The 26454-nt window shown below is 41.5% G+C and overlaps 1 protein-coding gene across 1 annotated transcript in view; it reads right to left on the bottom strand.

Annotated features, from left to right (window-relative positions):
- Positions 1–712: 712 nt before the first annotated feature.
- Positions 713–26454, bottom strand: part of LOC309870617 (uncharacterized protein) — a gene marked incomplete at its 5' end in the record, with an annotated part of 36975 nt that continues 11233 nt past the window's right edge. The window contains 3 exons of the mRNA XM_082743002.1: positions 713–16130; positions 16952–17006; positions 17672–17714. Coding sequence (XP_082599128.1) covers positions 1142–16130; positions 16952–17006; positions 17672–17714 — 15087 coding nt within the window. The 3' untranslated portion in view covers positions 713–1141. The remainder of the gene's footprint in view (positions 16131–16951; positions 17007–17671; positions 17715–26454) is intronic.

Raw genomic sequence — 26454 nt, forward strand, 5'->3', positions numbered from 1 at the left:
AAGTGGAGTTCAGAGGTGGGTGAGGTCTCGACTGAGAGGGAGGGAGGCTCTGTGAGGGAGGGTCAGACCTGGGACCAGAGCTGGAAGGGCAAATCCAGAGGCCGGAGCTGGGGCCAGATGGATGCCCTGCTCTATGTAGAAGCTCCTAAAAAGAAGAATTCAGCCGGTTAAGCCAAGTCAGGAGGTTTCATCAATTCCTAAATATATATATATAATCACATTTTATTATCTTAGAAATTGGGTTGCATGTGAAGTTTTTTTTTTTTAAGATTTATTTATTTGACACAGAGAGAGAGATCAAAAGTAGGCAGAGAGGCAGGCAGAGAGGGAGGGGGAAGCAGGCTCCCCGCTGAGCAGAGAGCGCGATTCGGGACTTGATCCCAGGACCCTGAGATCATGACCCAAGCTGAAGGCAGAGGGTTAACCCGCTGAGCCATTCAGGCGCTCCTGCATGTGAAGTTTTAAAGGATGTATCTGGGGTACCTGGGTGACTTGGTGGGTAAAGCATCTGACTCTTAATTTTTGGCTCAGCACATCTTCTCAGGGTTGTGAAATCAAGTTCTGCATTTGGCTCTGCACTGGGTGCGGAATCTGCCTTAGATTCGCTCTTCTTCTCCCTCTGCCCCTCCCCACTCATGCTGTCTAAAACAAAAAATAAGTAAATGATACATCTTTGATTCAGAGAAATGTGGTATTAGGAGTTTGAGGGGGATGTGGAGTCAGTGCCTCGGATCCCAGGTCTGACCGTCTACTTCTGCCTGGCAGCTTCCGAGGGGGCTGGTGCCGGAGTGAGTCACATGACAGGACTCCCTCCTCTGAGACCCCGCCCCAGGAAGCTGTAGGTGGGGTTTGGAGCCCCAAACGTGACTTCAGGGCCCTTTCCTCCTGTTCCGTTTGCGCAACACCCAATGTCCCTTCACCCTGCGTTCCCCCCTCCAGCACAACCAGTGGTCTTTCTAGGTGGAGATCAATTATCGCCCCTTTATTTATCTTAGAGAAATTACAGACCCATTCCCACCCTTCCTCCCCCCAGGTAGAGAGGCATAGAGGCTCTTGGATTGCTGAGGGTGCCGGTATCAAAGGCAGTGGCCAAGCAGGAAAGAAGCCACAAAAGGGGCAGGTCGGTGAAGGCTTGAGCCAGTCAGTGAATAATGGGGACGAATCTCTTCTCATCTGTCAGCTTCAGGCCTCTAAACTTGGCCTGTTTGGGAGTATTTTGTGTGTGGTCCCTAGGAGACGTGTTTGAGTAGCCCTTGCAATCTTCAGACAGACCATGTCTGAGCCTCTCCCTAGGGCAGCTGTGTTTGAGTCTCTCCTTAGCGGGACTGTGATGGGTTTTCCCACACCAACTGTACTGGCCCCTTTCAAAGTGGCTCTGTTGGCTCTGCTCAGAATGACTGTTCCTCTCACACAGACTGTGTCCACTTCTTTCAGAGGGACTACAGTGAGTTCTCTCTGAAGAACTGCAACCACTCTTCTCAGAGGTCCTGTGCTGTCTTCTCTCAGAAGGGCTGTATCCTCTCACCTCTAAGGGACTGTGATGAGTTTTCTGAAAGAAACTGCGACATCTCCTCTCACAAGGACTGCGACATCTCCTCTCACAAGGACTGCGACATCTCCTCTCACAGGGACTCCGATGGCTCCTTTCTGAGGAACTGTGATGTCTTCTCCGAGGACGACTTTGATGGCGCCTCTCGGAGGGACTGCGATGGCTCCTTTCAGAGGAATTACTTGGGGTTCTCTCCCTTACAAAGCTATGGTGGTTTCGCTTCTTGGGTGTGAGTTTCTCTTTAAGGTGACTGTGTGAGGTTCTCTTAAGTGAACCATGTAGATTCCTCCCTCTGGCTTGAACTCTGGTTCCTATTTTGGAGCTTTTGGACTCCTGGCTAGAGATTTCACATCTGTAGGAGTTTTTCTTACCTTTGCTGCTCTTGTCGTTTTGAACAATGACCACAGCCTGTCCGACTGAAGTGGTTTTGAAAATAGCACTTCTTTGGGAAACTATGGGCTTGGGTCGTTGGGTATGTCTACGTTGGAAAGAGCTACTTCTTTTTGGTTGATGAGCTGATCTGAATTGCTGTATTTCTTCCCCTAACATGTCCTGCTTAGTGGTTATGTCTGTTGGCTTTAGCTTAATAACTGACCTCCTATCTCTTTTGATATCTCTTGAGGAGGATTCATCTCTGGCTTTTTGTTTTGGATGGTGGTTTTTGCTTGAACGCAAATGGTCTGGCCTTGACCTGTCCTCAGGCTTCTGTCCAGTAAAAGCCATTATTCTTCGTGCTCTCTGGAATGCTTGCTTTAGGCCTTGAAAAAGCTGTTGAATGAATTTGGGTTGGGATGATTTCTTAGATTCTCTTTTTGAAGAGGCAGTAGTTGTCTGAGATGCTCCATTCCTCTTCCTTCTTAACTGGGCTGGTAAATCCCGAGAAGAACTCCGTATTGTGGTTCTACCATTTGTGTAGAACTTTGTGTTTTGTCTTCTGCCTCCCGTAGTGATTCTTTTCTTTGGGTATTTTGAACTATGGGTCTTTTTGGTTCTCCTTTTAGCCCATTTTTCATCCTGATTGCTTTCAGAGTCACTCTCTGGTAGAGAGTGACCTTGAGTAAACTCATAGTGCCCTAGCCCTCCAATTGTTGTCTTTCCTGCTAGGGCAGGGCTCCTATACTGTCTTTGCGTGATGTGGACTCGTACAGGAGCAGGAGACTGGGAAGATACAGACTGGAAATCGATTGTAGAAGTAGGACTCTTGGAAGCTCGAGAATAGACTTTAGCTTTCCTTAGTGATGGTGATATAGAACTCCTTGGTGTGATGGATCTGTCTCTTCTGTGGTACTTTGGGACTTCGGATCTTTTCTTAGTTCGCAACCTAAAGCCAAAACTCACCTTAATCTCTCCGTGGTTTTCTGGAGTGCTTACAAGGTGGAGCTGTGGGTATATAAAAAGATAAGTGCCCTGTAATTTATGATGGCAATTAAGTCCTGCACATAGGCCACACTGTAGGCAGATAGGGTATTTTAAAACCAGACCTGAAGTTAGAGGTGGAGGTACATTGGGGGGTATTTGACTCCTTAACAGTTTTGCTGCCATTTTTAGCCGCAGATCTTGTAGCAACTGGAACTGTTCTGATAAGTCAGTCTTGGCCTGGGGAAGATAACTTGGCTTGAAACAGTGTTGGGACTCAAAAATCCTTGTCTGTGAACTCTGTGAGTTCTCACTCTCTTCCATTGGAACAGAATCTTTCCTAGTGAAAACTGTATTGAAGGAAGACTCTAAATTTACTGGGGCAGGAGACTTGCCCTCTGTAAATGAAACAGGCATGTGCTGAATGACTTCCTGGGATATATCACTAAGCTTCGAACTTTTCCTTATTTTTGCGCTAGCCCCAGAGTGTTGCTGTATTATGGAGGACATGGAGCTACGTGTCCACATCCTTAAGGCTATTCTTTGTTCGTGACCATGATAGGAAGTGTGTCTCTGAATGTAGTTTTTGGACACTGAAGTCTGAGAAATAATACTTCTACTCTTCTCTAGCAGACTCTTGGAAAGTTCCATCAGTTCTGCAGGAACCCCAAATAAATTCTGAATAGACTGACAAGTATCTGCAGTGGCTCTTTCCATTAAAGATGTTTGAGAACAAAGGTTCCTTTCCATAGTGGTTGCCAAGACATTCCCTAACACTAGCATCTTGGAGAGATATTTTCTGGGTAGTCGCTGTCTCCAGGAGTGATTCTCCCAGACATTCTGTTGTCTGCTCAAGACAGACCCGTTCAGGGCTCTTTGAGTTCCTGATCCTGACTGGAAGGTCCTAGATGGTGATCTCCAGCTTTGCAGTGGATGTTGGGATAGGCGCTGGAGTGAATTCCCTAGCTTCTCCACCTGCTTTTTATCAGTCCTCTTAGATATGACACCCACTCCTGGGATCTCAAAATGTGGGATTTCTACAATGTTAGCTATCTTATCCGAGGATTGATTGTGAAGGGACAAGGGAAGCGTTGAAGTTTGTATCATAGTAGGGTCTATAAAGTATTCTTCAGACTGCAAAATATCTGTCCCAAAGTCTTTTATATCCAAGGCCCTTGACACTTCTGGCATCTCCAGATCACAAAGGCTTCCTAATTCAGGTGCTTCGACAGAGCTTGAGATGAGCAAGTTTGAAGAGTTCTGTAGAAATCTAGAGAAATAATTCCCTATTTGTAACTCCTCTCTTGACATAAAATCCTCAGATTCCCTATTCTGATATATCTGTACTAGATTCAAATCCTCACATTCCATGATTTGAGGAGGCCCTGTTTTTATCCCCATTCCTTTCACAGCCTGAAGCCCTTGTTCATGAGTGAACACTGTCGATTCCTCCAAAGAAAATGGTGGCTGTGAGAGTGATTCTGAAGATTTCTCTTTGGTATTTGGCCTCAGAGTTAGTTCTACAGGTTCTACCATTTCTTGAAGATGTGGCCTTGGGAAGAAATCCAAACAATCCATTACTTCAGTAGCTGATTCTAAGGAGACTCCTATTCGTTCTACAATCTGAGGAATGGGTAGTGGTGCTAATTCCTCAGATTTTACAATTTGAAGTGGTGGCCCTGGGATTAACACAGTCTTTACAATTTGAAAGCCTGTCGACTTCCTTATATCCAAAATCTGGTGTGTTGGCTCTGTGGTTAATTCCTTTGATTTTATACTTTGCAACAATAGCCCTGAGGTAAACTCAGAAGGTCTCACATCTTTTGGAGTCAGTTCAACATGGTCTACCATTTGAGAGGTCCCCCCTGGTGTTAATGCTACAGACTTTACAACCTGAAGTGGTGGCCTAGGTGTCACTTTCACATATTCAAAAACTTTTGGGGGGCCTATTGAGGTTAATCCTATTGGTTGAGCAGCTTGAAGCTGTGTCTTTGTAGATCCTGTGACTTGATCTAGCGGCTTTGGACTAATCCTCATAAGCTCTGTAATTTGACCCGGTAGTCCTGGAGCTATCTGTGAATATTTCATACTTTGATTCTGTGACTTTGTCAGCCCCATAGGTCCATACCCTTGCTGCTGTGTCTCAGATGTGAGCTCTACAGATTCTGCATGTCCTGTAGCTTGACCTGTTTGCCTTGGGGACAAATCTAAAGATTTCTCCCTTTGAAGCCATTGCTTAGAGGTTGAACCCACAGATTCAGGAACTGGATATCTTAGCCTTGGGGTCATCTCTGAAGATTTTGGGACATGATGTAATGACTCTGTAGTCAGTGCTTCTGATTCTTCCCTTTGCAGTCTTTTCTCGGAGATCACCTCTGCAAATTCTAGTGCTTGAGGATAGGGCCTTGGAGTGCTCTCTGTATATCCAGTGGTTTTACTTATTGGCTTTGGGGTCATGCCAAGGAATTCCTTCTCTGTTGGCCTTGCTTTGGGGGTCAGCCCCATAGTTTCTGTAGTGTGATGCTTGGGCTCTGGTGTCATCTCTTCAGATCCTGTAACTTCCTGCACTGGCCTTGTATAGGATTCTCCCAAGTCCTTAACTTGAGGCCATGACTGAGAGAGCACCTCGAGAGTTTCTGGGATTTTCTTTAAGGTTAATTCTAAGGATTCAGAGCCTTGATCCCTTAGCACATGAGTCAGATCAACAGATTCTGGGACTTGAAGATCTAGCCTTAGAGGCACTCCTGAAGATTCCATGATTTTACTTGTTGACTTTGGGGTCAACCCCACAGATTTTTCTACAGTTTCATTGCCTTGATATGCCAACCTTTCTGTGGTATGATAAATTGGTACTGAAATCAAATTTACAGATTTGGAGACTTGATGCTTTGGTGTTGGGATCACCAAATTCACAGATTTAGGGACTTGAGGCTTTGGTGTTGGGTTCATCTCTGCACCTTCTACAAATTGATGCCCTGGCCTAGGGATTATCTCAGAGGAGTCTGTGATTTGATAGCTCCTCGTTGTCATTAGTTTCTCAGATTTTGTTCTTGGAAGCAGTGACCCCGGTAGTAACTCTACAGATTTCATATCTTGTTGCAGAGATGCTGAAGACAATGTCACATGTTTTATACTTTGCAACTTTGCTTCTGGAGTAAACTCCAAAGGTTTCTCACCTTGTCGCTGTGATTCTGGAGACAAATTTGAAAATTTAACACTATGCAACATGGGTTCTGGTATGAACTTCTTATTTGGCTCTGGTGCCAACACTGTTGATTTCATACCTTGCCATCCTGAAGTCAACTCTTGGCAATTCATACCTTGCTGTGGGGACCCTGGTGTCAACTCCACAGGTTTCACATCTTGAAAACATAGTTCCGGTGCAAAGACCTCAGAATTAACACTTGGTGACCTTAGGCATGCTGGAAACCCTGAAGAATTAGCACTTGGAGGCTGTAGCTGTAGGTTTGACTTCAAAGATGTCACATCTTGAGAACATGGCTCTGATTCAAACACCATAGATTTCTGCCTGAGGCAAGAAATCAAATCCTTAGAATTCACATCTTGAGGTTGTGACCCTAGTTTCAAGGCCAGAGATTTCACATCTTGAAAACACAACTTTGATGCAAACACCACAGATCTCTCACTGTGCTGCCTGAGGTGTGAGGGCAACTCCCCAGAATTCATACCTTGAGGATTTGGCCCTGGATTTAACTCCACAGATTTCACTTTTGTAAAACATGGCTCTAGTGCAAACATCTCATACTTCAAGTCCTGCAGCTCAGAGCCTGAAGCCAGTTTCACAGAATTTCCACCACAAGACACTGGCTCTTTGTTAGTCTTCACAGACTTTACAACTTCAAGCAGTGGCTTTGGTAAAAATAACACAGATTTCATACCATTCAGCGAAGAGCCTAAAGTGAACACTGAGTGCACAGCTTGTTGCTGTGACCCACAGTGATTGTCCAAAAACTGGATTTCTGGAAACTTTGTTCCTGGAATTAACTCAGAAGATTTTACACCTTGCAAATGTGGTCCAGGGTTGAACAGAATAGATTTTGTACCTTGATATTGTGACGTAGGATTCAAGTCAGAGGGTTTAATGCCTTGCATCTGTGGGTCTGGATTAAACTTTATAGCATTTATGCATTGAAGTTCTGACCCAAAATTCAAATCAGAAGAATTCACACCTTGCAGCTGTGGGCCACAGTTTAATTCTTGTGATGTTATACCTTGAAATTTTGTCCCTGGACTCAATTCACGTTTCACATTTTGTAAATGTTGCACAGGGTCGAACATAAGAGATTTTATACCTAGAACTTCTGACCCCAGATTCAAATCAAAAGATCCCATACCTTGACATTTAATCCCTGAAGTCAACTCAAAAGATTGTATACCTTGAAAAGGTGGCCCAAGTTCATACCTCATAGAATTAGCACATTGTACTTTTGGGTCTGGATCCAACTCCAAAGAATTTACACACTTCGTCTGTGGCCCAGGGTTGCACTCCATAGGTGGTACAGCAAGAAACTTTGACCCTGGAATCAATTCGGATTTTAAATCTTGTAAATGTGGTTCAGCGCTGAACACCATATATGTCTCACTTTGATTCTTGAACCCCGGATTCACCTGAGATCCTGGATCTTGACATTTTGTCCCTGAAGTCAATTCAAAGGACTGTACACCTTGCAAAGGTGGCCCAGGTTTGCACCCCATAGAATTTGCACATTGTAATTTTGGCTCTGGATTCAACTTAGAAGAATTTACACACTTCATCTGTGGCTCAGGGCTGCATTCCATAGGTGCTACAGCAAGAAACTTTGACCCTGGAATCAATTCAGATTTCAAATCTTGAAGATGTGGATCAAGGTTGAACACCATAGTTGTCTCCCTGGGGATCTCTGAACTCAACTCAGAAGACTTTGTACCTTGAAGTTTTGAAACTGAAGTTAATTCAGAAGGGTTTATACCTTGCAAGGGTGGCTCAGATTTGCATCCAAGAGAATTCACACACTGCAGTTTTGGTTTTGAAATAAATGCAGAAGAATTCACATCTTGCAAAGGTGGCCCAGGGCAGAACACCTGGGATTTTATACCTCGAGGCTCTAATCCAGAATTCAACTCAGATTTTACACCTTTCAATTGTGGTCCAGTACTGAATGCCCTAACATTTATACACTGAAGATGTGGGGCTAGATTAAATTCAGAGGATTTCCCACCTTGTAATTTAGGCTGATGCTTTGTTTCCAGAAATGGCTCATTTGGAAGCTTCCTGTCTGTGCACAACTCGGGTTTTATCTCTTGTGACTGTGGCCCAAGATTGAACTTGCAGGATGGCATATCTTGAAGCCTTGATCCATGGCATAACTCAGAGGATTTAACATCTTGACACTGTTGCTCAGGATTGGATTCCTTAGATTTCACATCTTGGAGCTTTGTCTCTTTGCACAATTCTGAAGATTTTATATGTTGCAAATGTGGTCCAGGGTTGTATACCACAAATTTCACCCTTTGAAGCTCTGGCCATGGTTTCAACTTAAAACACTTCTCTTCTTGCCACTGCTTCCCAGGATTGAACTCGGGAGATATCACATTGCAAATCTTTGATTCCAAGGCTAACTCAGAGGGTTTTGCGACCTGGAACTCTAGGTCCTGGTTGATGTCTGTGGTTTTCATTATTTGAAGCTTTACAGACTCAGGAGATTTTTCACCTTGCAATGTTGCCCCAGGGCTGAATTTCAGAGATTTCATGCCTTGAAGGTGTGATCCTGGTGTCAACATAGGCAATTTCCTATTTTGTAACTGTGGGACTGACTCAAACCCCAAAGATTTCACCTCTTGGGTCTTTGCAGCTAGAGTCAACTCAAGAGGTTTCATGTCTTGCCACGTGGGTCTGATAAGGAACTCCACAGATTCTCTACTTTGAAGCTTTGGTTTTGGTGTTAACTCAGAAGATGGTACATCTTGTAACTGCAGCACTGGCTTTAACTGAACAGATTTCAAATCTTGGAGCCTGTACTCTAGCTTCAAATCAGATCTCCCACCTTGTCTCTGTGGTCCGGGGTTGAACTCCACAGATTTCACACCTTGAAGCTTCCTCATCTGAATTAAATCAGATTTCCCACCTTGTAGCTTTGGACCATGGTTGAACTCAGAGGGTTTCACTTGTTGAAGTTTTGACCCTGGGATCACTTCAGAAGATCTCATACCTTGCAAGTGTGATCTAGAACCAAACCCTGCCGATTTTTTAGTTTGAAGTTTAATACCCATGATCAACTCAGAACATTTCACGTCTTGTAACTGTGGGCCTGCTTTCATATCTGAAAACTTCCTCTCCCGGGTCAGATCAGAAGATTTTTCACCTTGTACCTTTGGATTAGCTTTCAATTCTGCAGATTTCACACCTCGAAGCTTTTCCCTTGGGATCACTTGTGAAGATTTCCCATCCTTCAAGTGTGGTCCAGACTTGAAATTCATAGATTTTACATCTCGAAGCTTTATACCCATGATCAACCTAGAAGATGTCATATCTTCCAACTGGGGGCCTGACTTGAAATCCACGGACTTCACTTTTTGAAGCTTTGTCCCCTGTATCAATTCAGAAGATTTCACACCTCTCAGCTGTGGCCCAGATTTGACATTCATAGATTCCACATCTTGAAACTTTGTTTCTGAGATTAATTTAGAACATTTCACTCCTTGAAACTGTGGATCAGGGTTGGACACCAACTGCACATTTTGAAGCTTTGATCCAAGGGTCAGGTCAGAAGATTTCAGAACTTGCACCTGGGGACTGGGAGAGCTTTCTTTATGTTTTACATTTTGAAGCTTTGTCTTTGAGGTCCTTTCAGAAGAATTCACATGTTGTAACAATGGCCCAAGGTTGAAATTTGTACATTTGGTACCTTGAATTTTTGTTCCAGTGATCAGTGTAGAAAATGTCATACCTTTCAACTGTGAACTTGGATTTAACTCAGTAAATGTCTTATCTTGGGACTTTATCTCAGGTGACAACTTAGAAGGTTTTAGATCATGCCACTGTGACCCAGAGTTGAAATTCTCAGATTTCACACCTCGAGGCTTTGTCTGAAGAGTCAATTCAGATGACTTCGTGCTTGTCAAGTGTAGTGGGGAGTTCACTTCTCTAGTTGTATTGCTTTGTAATTGTGACCCTTGGCTTAATACCTCAGATTTCACACCAAGAAGCTGTGGATCTTCCATAAGTACCAGAGACTTCACACCCTGAAGCTGTGCTCCTGGGGATGACTGTAAGGGTTTTACTTCTTGAAGCTTTGGTTTTGCAGTCAATTTAGTAGGTTTCCTATCATGCATGCAAAGCCTAGATTTCAATGGCATAAATTTTATATCACAGAGCTTTGACCTTGAAGTCAGCTCACATGATTTCACACTTCTAACCAGTAGACAAGGTTTCAAATCACAGTCTTGAAGCTTATGTTCCTGGAGTGATGCCGAAGATTGTGTATCTTGGAGCTTTGGCCTTGGAGTTAATGCAGATGACTTTCTATGTTTCAACCCTAGAGGCTTGACACCTTGAGACTGTATCCCTATAGACTTCACACCTTGGAAATCAGGTCCTGGTATCCACTGGATACACCTCATTCTTTCCAGCTGTGGCTCTTTTTTGAACTCAGTAGTTTTTACATCTTGAAGCTGTGGCTCTGCGGTTGATGCCAAAACCTTCCCTTTTAGCAGCTGTGTTCCTGGGAGCACCCCAGGGCTTTTCATGTTCTGCAACTGTGGCCCAAGGTCTGTATATATCGCACCTTGAGTTTTGGACCCAAGAGTCAATTCAAATGACTTCACATCTCTTAACTCTGTCGAAGATTTCAACCCTATAGAGTTAATACCTTGAGACTGTGACCTGATATTGAACTCTACAGATTTCACAGCTTGGAACTTAGGTCCTGGGATCCACTGAATGCGTCTCATACTTTCAAGCAGTGGCTCTTGTTTCAACTCAACGGTTTTTACACAAAGCAGTGGCTCTGAAGCTAACTCTGAGCCTTTAATCTGGTGCAGTGGTGCCCCTGGGGTCAACTTAGGGGACTTTATGCTTTGCAACTGTGGTTCAAGTGGTTCAAGTTTGAATTCTTTAGGTTTTAAACCTTGAATATTTGATTCTGGAGTCAAGTCTGATTTCATACTTTCAAACTGTAACTCAAAATTGAGGTCTGCTAATTTTTTACCTTCCAATTTTAGCTCTGGAGTTAACTCCAAAGACAGCCCATCGTCCGACTTAGCCCCTCTCTTCAACTGCTCTGAATTTACACATTGCTGCTTTGGTGAGATTACAGATAGCTTGCCATCCTGTTCTGGCCCAAATGTTAAATTCATGAGTACCGTCTCTTGAAACTGTTGCCTTGGGGCTAAATCCACAGTTTTTACTCCTTGAAACTTTGATCTTCTGGTCACTTTCACAGAATTTACTTCCTGCTTGTTTAGCCTTGGGGTCAACTTTACAGATTTTACACATTGCGGCTTTGGATCTGGAGTTTCCTCTATAGATTGTAAACTTTGATGCTTTAAACATGGGGTACTGTCGACAAATTTACTATCTTGGGTTTGTGGCTCTAAAGTCAGTTCCTTGGGTTTCACACCTTGCAGTTCAGACCCTTGGAGCAATGGCCCTGGTGCAAAAGGCACAGCTTTCTCACCTTCCATCTTGGGCTCAAATTTCAATTCCACAGTTTGCACATCTTGTTGTTGGGTTCTTTGGACCAACTCCACAGCTTTGGAGTCTTGAGTTCTTGCATGTAGAATCAAGTCAGAAGTTGTACCTTGAAGCATGGAATCTTGGGTGCTTTTCACAGGTTTGGCATTTTCTATCCGTGGCACTGTGGTTATCTCCATAGATTTCTCACCTTCCAGCTGTGGACTAGGGGTTAGCAAAGTAGATTCCGTACCTTTTAGACCTTGTCCTGTAGTTAAGACCACAGATTTCACATCTTTCAGCTCCGAAGTCAACAACTCAGATTTTACCCCTTGAAGTTTTGAGTCCGGGGTCAGCTTTATTGGTTTCATACCCCCCACACTTGGCCCTTGGATCAATTCAGAAGATTTTATACCTTGTAACTGTGTTCTTCTAGCCAACTCAGAATAGTTTACACTTGGCAACTGTGACTCAGGAGTCAACCCCATAGATTTTTCATCTGGTTTCTCTGGCTGGGAGACAATTCTGTAAGAAATATTACCTTCCAAGTTGGACATTTGATCCATCCCCAAATTTTTTACACCTTGAAACAGTGTCTCTGGTACTAGCCTATCAGGCTTGACCACGTGCTTTTGAGGTCCTGGGGACAGCCCCACAGATCTTACTCCCTGCATCTTTGGGTTTGGGGTCAACTCAAAAAATTTCACATATTGTAGTTGTGGCCCTGAGTTTAACTCTGAAGATTTCACACCTTGAGGTTGAGTTCCTGATGTCAGATCACCAAATTTGACATATTGTAACTGTGGCCCTGGCCCTGGGGTAAGCCCCACCTGTTTTATATCTTGAAGCCCTGAAGACGTCTTTACTAATTTAGAATCTTGAAATGCTAATTCTGGAGTCATCTCTACAGAATTTCCACCATTAAACACTGATCCTGGAGTCTGCTCCCCAAATCTGACACCTTGAAGTTTTGGCCCTGAGGTCAATTCAGAAAATTTGACATCTTGCTGCCTTGGCCCTAGGTTCAGTTCCTGAGACTTCACACCTTGAAACTGTGGTTCTGAGGTCAATTTCATAGACTGCATGCTGTGAAACTGGGATCCTTCAATAGACGGAAGAGTTTTCATATTTTCACTCAAGAACCCTTGGCTTAATGGCAAAGGCAATTCTGTTACAAATCCTAAGGATTGTACATCTTGAACCTGTGTTCCCGGTATACATTGCACATGTTTCAAACCTTGATGCTTTAGTTCTAAGGTCAAATCAGAAAATCTGACATCTTGCAAGCGTGGTCCTGAGTTTTGTTCCACAGATTTCATGCATTGAGTTTCTGGTTCTGGAGACAGTTGTACGGACGTAACACTTTGATGCTTTGGCCCTGGGGTAAAATCTGACAATCTGATTTCTTGCACTGGGGAACCTGGGGTCAGTGCATCAGATTTCACACTATGATGTGGGGACCCTGAGATGAAATCTACAGGTTTTTCTCCTTGAAGAAGTGGTCCTGGAGGTAAATTTGAAAGTCGGACACTTCGCAAATGTGGGATCAATTTCACACCCTGATGCTGTGCCCCCTTAGTCAATTCCTCTGATATTATACATTGTAGTATTGGCTCTTTTACCAGCTTCTCAGATTCTATCATTCCAGTAGTAGCTGGCTGTTGGATTAAGTTAACATATTCCACATCTTGTAATCGTGGCTCTGGATGCAGTGGTATAGACTTTACTCCCTGGAACTGTGGCTCTGGGGTCAACTCTGGAACATGTCGTTTTGGTCCTGTGATAAATTGTTTAGGTCCCACCACTACTGGGGATGACTCAGGGGTTAACTTCACAGATTTCAAATTTTGCATTAGTGGCTCTGATTTCTCATATTGCATTCGTGGTCCTAAAGTCAATTCCAGGGATCCTTTTACTGAATATGGTGGTACTGGCATCATCTCCTGGATATGTTCAATTTGAGACAATGCCAACCCAAAAGGTTCTGTGTTTTCGTATTCTGACCTTAGGGGTATTTCTAAAGGCTCAGTAACTTGAAGGTGTGGCTTTAGAGTCATTTCTGTAGATTCTGTAACTCGACCTGTTGGTTTTGGTGTTAATGCCACTTGGAGCAAATCCCCAGAAAAGAGCCGTACAGTTTCTGTGTCTTGATGGCCTGGCCCCGGAGTCATCTCTGAAAAATTCTGAAAATACGGCCTGGGGATCATCCCAGTAGTTCCCGACCCCATAGTTTCCATCATTTGATGACTTTGCCTTGGACTCATCTCTGAAGATTCTAAGATCTGATGCCATGGGGTCAAACTTGGAGATTCCATGACTTGATGAGGTAGCCGTGGGGTTAATGCTCTAGTTTTTGTGCCTTGAACATATGGTTGTGGAGTCAACTCCACAGAGTCTTGCACTTGAATCCATGACCCAGGAGTCAACTCCAGAGGTTTCCTAACTTGAGATACTGGCCTTGAGGTCAAATCCTGAGTTTCTGCAACTTGTGATTGTGGTGTTATGATCATTCCCATGGATGACCCCATTGCTACTGGAGTTACCTTTAAAGAATGTATGGATTGATGTGATGGCATTGGAATCATCCCTACTGATTCTGTGACTTTAAGTGGTGGCTTTGGAGGTAAACCCACAGATCCTACAAATCCAGGTGGACCAATAGTAGGAGGAGAGCTAGAAGATGTCCAACCAACTCGTTGAGCTGCTCCTGGGGCAGACTGTGAATCCCCAGATTCTATAACATGTGGCAGTGCTGGTGGAATTATTCCTACGAAATCCCTAGCTTGTAATAATGCCACTGGAGTAACTTTCGTGTAATCAGGATCTTGATGCAATGGACTGGAGATCATTTCCAGTGATCTTGTATTTTGACATATTGTCCCTGGAGGAATCTTCAGTGGTCCTGTGATTTGACTTTGTGGCTTTGAGGTTATATTCACTGATTCAGTAACTTCAGGATGTGGCCCAAAAGTCGTTGCCACAGTTTCCACAACTGTGTATTGTGCCTTTGGATGCATCTTTCCTGATGGTATGACTTTATGGTCCAACGATGGGGTTATTTCCCCTGATTTCATGGCTTGAGATGGTGTTCTTGGGATTATTCCCACTGGTTTTACAATATGTATATGTGACTCATTAATCATCCCCATAGAATCCATGACTTGAAGCAATGCTGTAGGAGTTACCATCACATTATCTGTGACTTGGTTCAGGGGTCTGGAGGTCATGTTGGATTCCATAACTTGATGCTGAGCACTTGGTGTTACCTCCACTGGTTTAGTGACTTGATATGATGGTTTAGTGCTTACACTCACTTTTTTTGTGGTTTCCATTGGTTTCCCAACTTTGTCTTGTGGCTGTGGGAACAAACCCACAGATTCGATCACTTCTGAATGTGATTCTGGGATCATCCCCATTGAAGCCATGACTTGAAGTAATGCTAAAGGAGTTACCTTTATGCTCTCTGTAACTTGACATGGTAGCCTTGAGGTCAATTCCACATGAGTCATGTGGGACTTAGGCTGCTGAATCCTTTTTTCCAGAAGACCCATGACCCTCTGTTCTATATTAAGTTCTAGAACATGTTTTGGCTCCTTCTGCAGTCCAGTGGTTTTCTCTGGAATTATGTTAGCTCCTAAACTTTTGCGAAGCGGAGTGCCCAATGATGTAACTAAGGGCCTGGATTCAAGGATTTGCGGGCCATCCCCACGTTGTGACTGCTTACCTGGGATAAGTGACTGTGAAATTTCTGTTTCTGTTCGATTTAATCCAGATTCCACTCCAATATTCACATGGAGCTGGAATGATGGACAGTTTGGGAATTTATTGTAGAGACCTTGTTCAGTGCTTTGATGAATGGGCATAGATAGCTGGATTTGAGGTTTCTGTGGTTCAGGAACTCCTCCTTGCACCTCAATTAAATAATTCAGGATTGCCCATGACTCCCTTACAGGCAGAGGCACTGTTTGTTCCCTCAAAGTATAAACCTTCCAAGCCATATGTCCCTCTAACTCCCACCTAACCAAAGGAGAGAGCTGGATTGGAGCCCACCCCGAGAATCGTGGTCTTGCCTTGGTGAAAATAAAATCTGGCCCATGATCCATTGTCAAATGACTCTTGCTCTTTCCCCCATTCTTTGTTTTTTCTTGTTGGCAGAGATCTGGGGATTCAAACACAGAGCTGATAAAAGAGTTTTGGGATCTTAAGGGTGAATGAGCTGCCAAATTCTGTAAAAGTTTTGATTTCCCAAACTCTGAGAGCTGAAAAGGAGGCAGGGCTGTGCCTTGGTTCCTGAACATGGAAAACTGGTTTTGGGGTAAAATAGGTAAACTATGGCTCTGGAGTTGCCGGGTTGTTCCTTTAGAAAAGACGGGAAGGTGGGACAGGCGGGAGTTGCTGCATAATGATCCAGAGGAGCTGCTGTCCTTAGTAGAATGTTTTGCCTTCTTACAGCCACAACGGGGTAGAACAGGCTCCTGAGCCACAAGCACAGAGGAGGTGGAAGAAGAAATCGAATCCTGTGATTCAGGCAAACAGAATTCTGTAAGAGTTGATCTAGGAAATAAAGAAAAGTTTCCATTTGCTTTGGGGCAGGAAAAAGTAGGAAAAGGGAAAGGTAATGGCTATTTCAAATGTGAAATATTTTGTCCTGAGGGAGAACAATAACAACAAAAGAGGTTGTATTCCCCAATCTCAATTACTTATGTAAAGAATTCCTCTACGAGGAGGAGAGGAAGGTATGGGTCTCCACTCCAATCAGAAATGATCCATGGACTAAACCTTTGGACCCAGAAGTTATCCCCACCGCCCAAACTAAGTAAATAAGCAACCAACTAACAATCTCTCTTCTCCCTCCCTTTTTCCCTCCCTCTTTCCCACCTCCCTTCTTTGGTCTCTTGTACCCTCCCTCTTAAAAGTTCTACCACCTTTGGGGCATCTGGCTAGCTCGGTTGGTAGAGCATGCAATTCTTGATCTCAAGAATTCAATTCAATTCAAGTAGAGTTTACTTAAGACAAAAACAAAAACTTCCACGACCCAACCTCCTCCCAGAAATGACCTTCCCTGACCTTGCACATTCCAGATGTTGGAAGATCTGTTGAAGACTTCTGTCCATTGACCAGAGTACATACTCCTGGGCCCATCCCATAGGGAGACTTGAAAAGCTGGACACCAGAGTAGGTCAATGTCACTGAAGTGATATTAAAGTACTAGTAAGGAAACCAATAGGAATAGTGACTTAACTTAGAAAAGGAAGAGCTATCATTGTGGGGGAAGTAAAACAGTACTAGGTACCTTTCTCCTAACTCCTACAGAGTTTATCAGTAGAGTAAGCTGAAGAGAGGAGGAATAGATAGTGAAGGTCAACATTACTCACTGTGTCTCATTAGCTTCGGAGCAGCTCATCCTAAGATTTTCTTCCCACTGGGAAGCTGGGAGCAGAGGTAAAGAAGCTTTTAGCACCCTAATTGTTGATACCACCTCTACCTTGTTCCACCCCCTTGTTTTACAGATAAGAAAACAAAGGTGAAATCATGCCTAGGATCATTAAGTTAATGAGTGGTAGAGCTCAGACTTAACCCAGGGCTCAAGTTTTTATATTTTGAACTCTACTATGCTGCCTTCACCATGGAGTAGATGAAGCTGTTGGAAAGAACAGGAACAACCATGCGAGTAGGGAGTAGGAGTAGGGGAACCAAAGTGCATAACACATATTCCACCCCCCCCCCCAAAGGATTCTATCCAGTGCCTATGACAGGGGAAAAAGTTATCAGAACTTCCTGCACCAAACATTAATCTCACCAAATTTCTTTCCTGATACTTTGAGTTCTACACAAAAGGAAAATTAGGCAAGAAAGCATGGGGGAAAGGAAGCATAGGAAGAATTATCAATCTGTTTACAGCTCTTTGGAAGTTGCTCAAAAGAATCTAGCATCTTTGGAGATGCTAGAAAGAGTAAGCACATTTCTTTCATTTACATAATCTTTTTCAAATTCCCTCCCTCAACCTGTTATTAAAGTCTGGAGTTTTAAGGCAGACCCACAGTTGGTTTGTCATTAGCCTTGAGCTGAAGAATAAAGCATAGGATCTTTCTGACCTGTGAATTTCTGGATCTTTTTCAATGTATGCTGCTTTGAAGTCTAGAGAGGCACAAAGAGAAAAAAATAAAATCAGAAAATGTTCTAGGTTAGAGAATCAAGAGCACATTTCCTCTTACAGACACAAATATTGATCCAGTTGGTGTCCATAACCACAGCACAACTGGCACCCCATTCATGTATTCATAAATCATTTAATGAGTGCTTACTAAGTTCTAGGCATTAGCTTGGGTGCTAGGACTACAAAGATAAATATGACCCCTGTATTCTGGGAATTCACATTAATGGGAACAACAGATGTCTAAACTGCTAAGTTATAATACAGTGTGGTAAATATAGAACACATAAATCCTATGTAAATATATATAGAACAGAAACATCTAAATATATTAATAAATTAATTAAAATTTATAGCTATATTAATAAATATATAACAGAAATATAAGTGTTAGAGAATAAAAGGACAGGGATTCACTGCCTGGGAGAGATGGGAAAAGTTACTCAAGAAGTGGCCATTTGTACTGGAGTCTGAAGAATCAGCAGAAAGTTTTTAGGTGAAAAAAGAACATTCCAGGCAAGTCAAAAACAACATCACCAAGAAGATTGTAAAGTCATGAGTGTCAGGTGCACATTTGCTAAGAAAAAAGCTGAAAATAGAAGTGGAAGCCAGATTTTGCCAAATGATGGAATTTTTATTTTATCCTTTAGGTCAGAATTTCCCGATCAGTAACGTAAACTCCTGAGTTTTTTGCAAGCATGTTCCAGGTCACTTTAAAGGCAGAATTACCTTTGTTACCATTTCAAATAAAACAATTTTTATTTCTCCCTTTTGAATCATGACATCAGTCTCGGAGAGTGTATTATAAGAGCCTACATAATATTATTCATAGTATTGCCAAATGTTTTAGCTAAACAATGTTGAATTAAAGTGTTAAAAGCAAAAATTCTCCCAAGAATGGTGGTTCAACATAAGAAAGTCAATCAATGTGATACACCACATTAATAACACAAAGGGGAAAAAAGCTGGACAATTATCTCAACTGGTGGAGAAAAAGGATTGCCAAAATCCAACACCTATTCATGATTTAATAAAAAAATAAAAACACTCAACAAACTAGGGATATAAGGGAATTTCCTCAATATAGTAAGGGGTATTAATGAAAAACCAATAGCTAATATCATTCTAAATAGTGAAAGCCTGAGAGCTTTTCTTTTAGGGTAGTAAACAGACAAGGATGCTCAATTTCACTACTTTTCTTTAACATTGTGCTAGAAACTCCAACCAGAGGAATTAGGTAAGAAAAATAAAAGCCATCCTTTCCTTTGGAAAAGAGAAGTTAAACAATCTCTATTTCTATTCATAGATGCATAATCTTATTTACAGAAAATCATAAATAATACACACACACACACACACACACACACACACACACACAAAACCCAATTAGAACTAATACATGAATTTAGCAAAGTTACAGAATGCAGTATCAACACACAAAAATCAGTTGTATTTTTTTTTTTAAATTGGTTCCATACTGGGCCCAATGGAGAGCTTGACCTCATGACCCTAAGATCAAGATAAAGATCAATATCAAGACCTAAGCTGAGATCAAGAGTTGGATGCTTAGGGGTACCTAGGTGGTTCAGTCTTTAAGCATCTGCCTTCTGCCCAGGGTCCTGGGATCAAGCCCCACATCTGGCTCCCTGCTCAGCTGGAAGCCTGCTTCTCTCTCTCCCACTCCCCCTGCTTGTGTTCCCTCTTTCACTGTCTCTCTCTCTCTGTCAAATAAATAAATAAAATACTTTTAAAAATAAATAATAATTTAATTTAATTTTTAAAAAAATGATTGAAAATAGAAACCCTGCCTAAGTTTCCAGCCTGCCTCAAGAAGTTGGGATTTATCAGCCTCCACAAATATATTAATATCAGCCAATTTTTCAATCTCTCCCCCACAACCCCATATGTGTGTGTGTGTGTGTGTGTGTGTGTATCTATATATGTGTGTGTCTGTGTGGAGTTATAATAAAGAACACATCTGGTGTTTGTCCCAGACTCCTGACTCAGAGCTTCAAAAACACTGGGAATTTCCTGAGTGATAGGAATGCCTTGGTTATGCTGATGAGGTAGAAAAGAAACATTATTTCTCCCTTTACTTTAGGAGGCTGAATTAACCTTGATTCTAGAATCTGATCAAGACATTATTAGAAAGGAAAACTCACAGGTCAGTGTCTTTCATGGAAACAGATGCAAAATTCCTAAACTTAATATCGGCAAACTTGATCCAACAATATATAAAAAGGATCATGGGTTTCACTTATTTGTGGAGCATAACAAATAGCATGGAGGACAAGGGGAGTTAGAGAGGAGAAGGGAGTTGAGGGAAATTGGAAGGGGAGGTGAACCATGAGAGACTATGGACTCTGAAAAACAATCTGAGGGTTTTGAAGGGGTGGGGGGTGGGAGTTTGGGGGAACCAGGTGATGGGTATTGGAGAGAGCATGGATTGCATGGAGCCCTGGGTGTGGTGCAAAAACAATGAATGGTGAAAATAAATTTAAAAAATGAAAAAAAAATAAATTAAAAAAAAAGGATCATAAACAGTATCACAAACATGTTATATTTGTTTCAGGAATTCACAGTTGGTTTAATATTTTAAAAATTCATTGTAATTTAGCACTTTAATAGAATAAACAAGAAAAATCATATGAACATCTAAATAGAGGCAGAAAAAGTGCTTGATAAAATTCAACACCCATTCATGCTAAAATTCTTAGCAAAACAGAAGTAAAGGAGCTTTCTTCATCTGCTAAACAGTATTTACAAAACCCACATAGCACACATTACGCATAAATGGTGAATTAAAGAAAACCTTCCTCTACGTAAAAAAAGAAGATAAAAATCCCCACTATCTACTGAATACAGTACTGGGAATCCTATAAAGGATGCAATAAAGCAAGGAAAAGAAAGAGAAGTCATAGGATTAGAAAGGAAGAAATAAAGTTATCATATGCAGAGAATGTGACTGTGTAGGGAATCACAAAATGCTTTTGGAAAAGCATCTACTGATCCATTTTCAGGATTGATAAGCAAATTCAGCAAGATTTTTAGATAAAAGGTCAATATAGAAAACCCATTTTTTGGAAAAGTCCATTTTATTTTGAGGTATTTATTATTAATTTTTAAAGATTTTATTATGGGTGCCTGGGTGGCTCAGTGGGTTAAGCCTCTGCCTTCAGCTCAGGTCATGATCTCAGGATCCTGGGATCGAGGCCCGTATCGGGCTCTCTGCTCGGTGGGGAGCCTGTTTCTCCTCTTTCTCTCCCTCTACCTGCCTCTCTGCCTACTTGTAATCTCTGTCTGTCAAATAAATGAATTAAAAAAAATCTTTAAGGATTTTATTTATTTATTTGAGATAGAGACAGTGAGAGAGAGCATGAGAGGGGAGAAGATCAGAGGGAGAAGCAGACTCCCTGTGGAGCTGGGAGCCTGATGTGGGACTCGATCCTGGAACTCCAGGATCATGACCTGAGCCAAACGCAGTTGCTTAACCAACTGAGCCACCCAGGCACCCTATTTTGAAGTGTTGACATAATTTAGAAAATGACATTTTTAAAAAAGATTTTATTTTTAAATAATCTCTACACCCAGTATGGGGCTCAAACTTACTATCCCAAGATCAAGAGTCACATGCTCTACTGACTAGGCCAGGCAGGTGCCCCTAGAAAATGGCACTTAAAAGACCAGACATTGGGGCACCTGGGTGGCTCAGTGTGTTAAAGCCTCTGCACCTGGGTGGCTCAGTGGGTTAAAGCCTCTGCCTTCGGCTCAGGTCATGATCCTAGGGTCCTGGGATCGAGCCCCACATTGGGCTCTCTGCTCAGTGGGGAGCCTGCTTTCCCCTCTCTCTCCGTCTGCCTCTCTGCCTACTTGTGATCTCTGTCTGCCAAATAAATAAATAAAATATTTAAAAAATAATAATAATAAAAATAAAATAAAATACCAGACATTATGTCCCTCCTAATAATCATCATGACCTTTGAAGTTGTCTCCCATCCCTCCAAAGAAGTAATTCTGATAAGTCTTAGATCCAACTTCCCTATTTAAGGAAATAGAGAAGAAAAATGGAACATATTAAATAACAACATGGGTATTTAATCAGTAAAATCTTGCCTGCAAAACTCTAGAGGACAAATGATCCATTTCTTTAACATATAAATGGAAAGAAAGAAAGATATGGAAGTAGGGAATCTACAAATTATAAGGAATTAAACACACCAATCAATCTCAATATGTGAACCTTATTTAGATCTTGAGTCAGACTGTAAAAAATTATTTTTATCATTTATGATACATTTGGTTTTTGAATACTGATGGCTATTTGATGGTACTCAAAGATTATTGTTAAATTTTTAGGCATATAATGATACTGTGATTAAGTATTTTCTCTTAAAAGAGTCTTGACCTTTTAGAAACACATATTTAATTATGAATGGAATTATGTTACCCAACATTTGCCTTGTCAAAACAATGTCAGAGTTGAAGCTGGGTTAGGGAATCATGAAGATTCATTATGCACTTTTAAGAAAAAGATTTATTTATTTATTTATTTGACAGACAGAGATCACAAGTAGGCAGAGAGACAGGCAGAGAGGGAGGAAGGGAAGCAGGCTCCCCGCTGAGCAGAGAGCCCAACTCAGGGCTGAGATCATGACCTGAGCAAAGGCAGAGGCTTTAACCCACTGAGCCACCCAAGTGCCCCTTATTACGCACTTCTATGTGCTTTTGATTTGTTTAAAATTTTCCTTAAAATGACAAAAAATTATTTACTATAGCTCCAAAAATCCCTCTTTATTGAAAGCTAAATATTATTAAAAGAAATTAAAAAGGCCTAAATAAATGGAAAGACAAACACATTCATGGATCAGAAGACTCATTATTTTTACTATATTATCTTTAAACTTTAAAATTTAGTGCAATTCCAATGAAAATCTTGAATATTTTTGTGTGACAACAGGATAATTAAAAAATACAGAAATGCCAATGACCTGGGATGCCTGGGTGGCTCTGTCAGTTGAGTGTCCAACTCTTGGTTTTGGCTTGGGTTGTGATCCTGCATTGGGCATTGCACTTAGTAGGAAGTTGCTTGAGATTCTCTCTCTCCCTCCCCTTCTGCCCCTCCCCCAGCTCACATGTGGGCACATGCTCTCTTTCTAAAATAAATAAAATAAATCTTTAAAAAAAAGAGAGAGATGCCAATGACGTAGAATAACTAGGCAATTTTGAAGAAGATCAAAGTTGTAAGACACAACCAAACTTCAAGACTTACTACAAAGTCACATTAATAAAGACAGTGAAGTACAAGGACAGACAGACCAACGTAACAAAATAAAGAGCTCTGAAATTGACCCACACATGTGTGCATTTATATGATTTATGACAGGGTCATCAATGCAATTGAAAGAGAAAAAGTGATGCTTTTTTCAATAAATGGTGCTAGGAGAAACGACTGGAGTTTAGAGTGTGATGGTGAGGTAGTCATCTAAGTGCAGGGTCAGATTTAAAATTTTGGTATTTTGGGCTCCTGGGTGGCTCAGTGGGTTAAGCCACTGCCTTCGGCTCAGGTCATGATCTCGGAGTCCTGGGATCGAGTCCCACATCAGGCTCTCTGCTCAGTGGGGAGCCTGCTTCCCCGCCCCCCCATGACTGCCTCTCCGTCTACTTGTGATGTCTCTCTGTCAAATAAATAAATGAAAGATTTAAAAAAAAATAAAATAAAATTTTGGTATTTTGTTCATCATAAATTTTCCACATTAATTTTTATTTTTAAATAATATTGTATTAAATATTGCCTTGTTTACTAAGCTTTTTGATGCCCCATAAATTTTGTGCCCAAGGAGAATGGCTCTCTAATTTCACCCAGTCCCTGCCTTCCTGGAGGGATTGGATAATTCTACGGGAGGAAAAAAGAACTTTGATCCCTACCTTATACCATACACAAAAAAGGAATTTAAGATGGATCATCAGCCTTAATGTAAATTAAAAAAAAGATGGGGGGAGGCTTCTAGAAGAAACATAGAAGACTATTATCACACTCTGGGGGCAGGCAAAAATTTCTTACATTGGAAACAACAAAAAAGCCCTGAGCATAAAAGCAAAAACCGATACATTGGATTTCATTAAAATTAAGAACTTCTGTTCATTAGCACACCACTGTGAGTGAAAAGATAAGCCACAGTGGGAAGATTTATTTTTAGTACCTATATCTGACACACAATTCATGTCTATAATATTTAGAGTTCCTACAAATTAGTAAGTAAAAGATTGACAATCCAATCATTAAAAATGGGCCCAAAAATTGAACAGGAAGGTCACAAAAGAGGATTTTCAAATGACCAACAAACATATGAAGTTTCTCAATATCACTAGAAAACGTGGAAATGCACATCAAAAACCACAACGTAATGCCAAACACACTGCCTAGAGTAGCTAAACTTAAAAAGATTGTCAAGGTCAAGTGTTAACAAGAATGTGGAGAAACTAGAATTCTCATACTCTACTAATGGAAGTATGAATTGGTATAATTACTTTAGAGAACTGTTTGGTATCATCTACTAAAATTAAACATACATAGCACATGGCCAGGCATATTTCCAACAGAAACAGGGTTCCACATCAACAATGTATCATTTACAATTAACATCTTGAAACTTTATATTACATTTTATAGACACTTTATATACATTTTAAGTATAAAAAATAACTGACTTTTTGAAATGCAATATGCAAGAAGGAAATTATTGTTTTTATTTCTTAAGTTTTAACTCCTGCATAGTTTACAGTGTTATGTTCAGTTTCAGGTATATAATACAGTGACTCAACAGTTCTATACATTACTTGGAGCTCATCAAGATACTCTTATGGTGCCTGGCTGGTTCAGTCAGTAGAGTGTGCCACTCTTGATCTTGGGATTGTAGGTCTGACCCCCCGTGTTGGGTATAAAGATTACTTAAAAAAATAATCTTCAAAAGAATAAAGATAGTATACTCTTAATCTCCTTCACCTATTTCATTCTTCCTCCCACCCACCTTCCCTCTGGTAACCATCTGTTTTCTATAGCTAAGAGTTTGTATTTTGGTTTGTCTTTCTCATTTTTTTCTTTTGTTCCTTTGTTTTGTTTCTTAAATGGCACATATGAGTGAAATCGTATGGAATTTGTCGTTCTCTGACTGGCTTATTTTGCTTAGCATTATACTCTCCTGATCCACCTGTGCTGTTGCAAATGGCAAGATTTCAATCTTTTTTATGGCTGAATAATATTCCATTGGAGATGTATATCCCATCATTTTCCCCCCATTCATCTCCCAATGGATGTATAATTCTATTTTTATAAGGTTCAAACGAGACAAAATTAATCCATGACTGTAGACATCAGAATAGAGATTGCCTCTGGGCGGGAGGAGAACAGACTGGAAAGGATCATGAAGGAGCTCTCTAGGACTATGGAAGTATTATAAGCTTGACTGGGGGTGCTAGTTAATAGGTGTATAAATTTATCAAAACTCATCAAACTAAACATTTAAGATCTATGCATTTTGCTGTTTACAATTATGCCTGAATGAAAAGTGTATTTGACAAAAAAGGTTTTTTTACATATATATGTACTAAGAAATTTTATTAATTATGTATCAAGGTGGCACTGAGGAATTTACACTATATATCCTTCCGGGAAAGCAACGAACGTTTGCCCTCCCCAAAGAAAGTAGCCAGGTCTTTGTTCTTAAGGACTTAGTTTTCCTAATCCACAGCAAGGAGTTAAGTTTAGCCTGATGAAAAAATTGGCAAGAGCCTAAAAGACACCCCTCGTATAAGACTAAACCTGTGGAGGATTTTAAGCTGAATGGTGCCAGAGGCTTAGTATTTGGTGTTTCCAGGGTTGAGAAGAATAGGAAACTGGTTTCCTGACATGGAAACAATGCTGCAGCTACAGTTACACTGGTATAATGAGGCCCTGAGCCTGGTGGGATTTAGGTCCTCCTGGTCCTAGGACCTCAGAGATAGTAGACTAGGAGTCTTGACAAAGGTCTCTGTGACCAAGCTTGGCACATTTTTAAGATCTTATTTATTTATTTAGATAGTAGACTGGGAGTCTTGACAAAGGTCTCTATGACCAAGCGTGGCACATTTTTAAGATCTTATTTATTTATTTCACAGGCAGAGATCACAAGTAGGCAGAGAGGCAGGCAGAGGTGGGGGGGAAGCAGGCTCCCTGCTGAACAAACAGCCCGGTGCGAGGCTCGATCCCAGGACCCTGAGATCATGACCTGAGCCGAAGGCAGAGGCTTTAACCCACTGAGCCTCCGTTTTTGCCTTCAGATGGCAAAGATGAAAAGCAACAGTTACTCCCATGGTTTAAGGACCTAACCCTCTGAGCACTTGGGTGGGTCAGTTGGTTGAGTGTCTCTTGATTTGGGCTCATGTCCTCATCTGAGAGTCATATGATCAACCCCACATTGGGCTCCATGCTCAGTGGGAAACCGACTTGAGGTTTCTCTCTCTCTCCCCCCCTCACTGCCCCTCCCCACTGCTTGCACACACGCTCTCTCTAAATAAATAAAAATAAAATCTTTGTTTTTAAAAAAAGGACATGACCTTCCACCATTTGGGATAAACTGCAAAGGCTCCAGAATTCCCATACAATACAAAGGTTGGGGGAGGAAAAACTGACCCTGGGCTTTTTAGCCAACCTAGGTCGTGGGAGGCTTAAAGCAGATTATACTCGAT

This window comes from Mustela nivalis (assembly GCF_964662115.1).
Source record: "Mustela nivalis genome assembly, chromosome: 8".
Lineage (NCBI taxonomy): Eukaryota > Metazoa > Chordata > Mammalia > Carnivora > Mustelidae > Mustela > Mustela nivalis.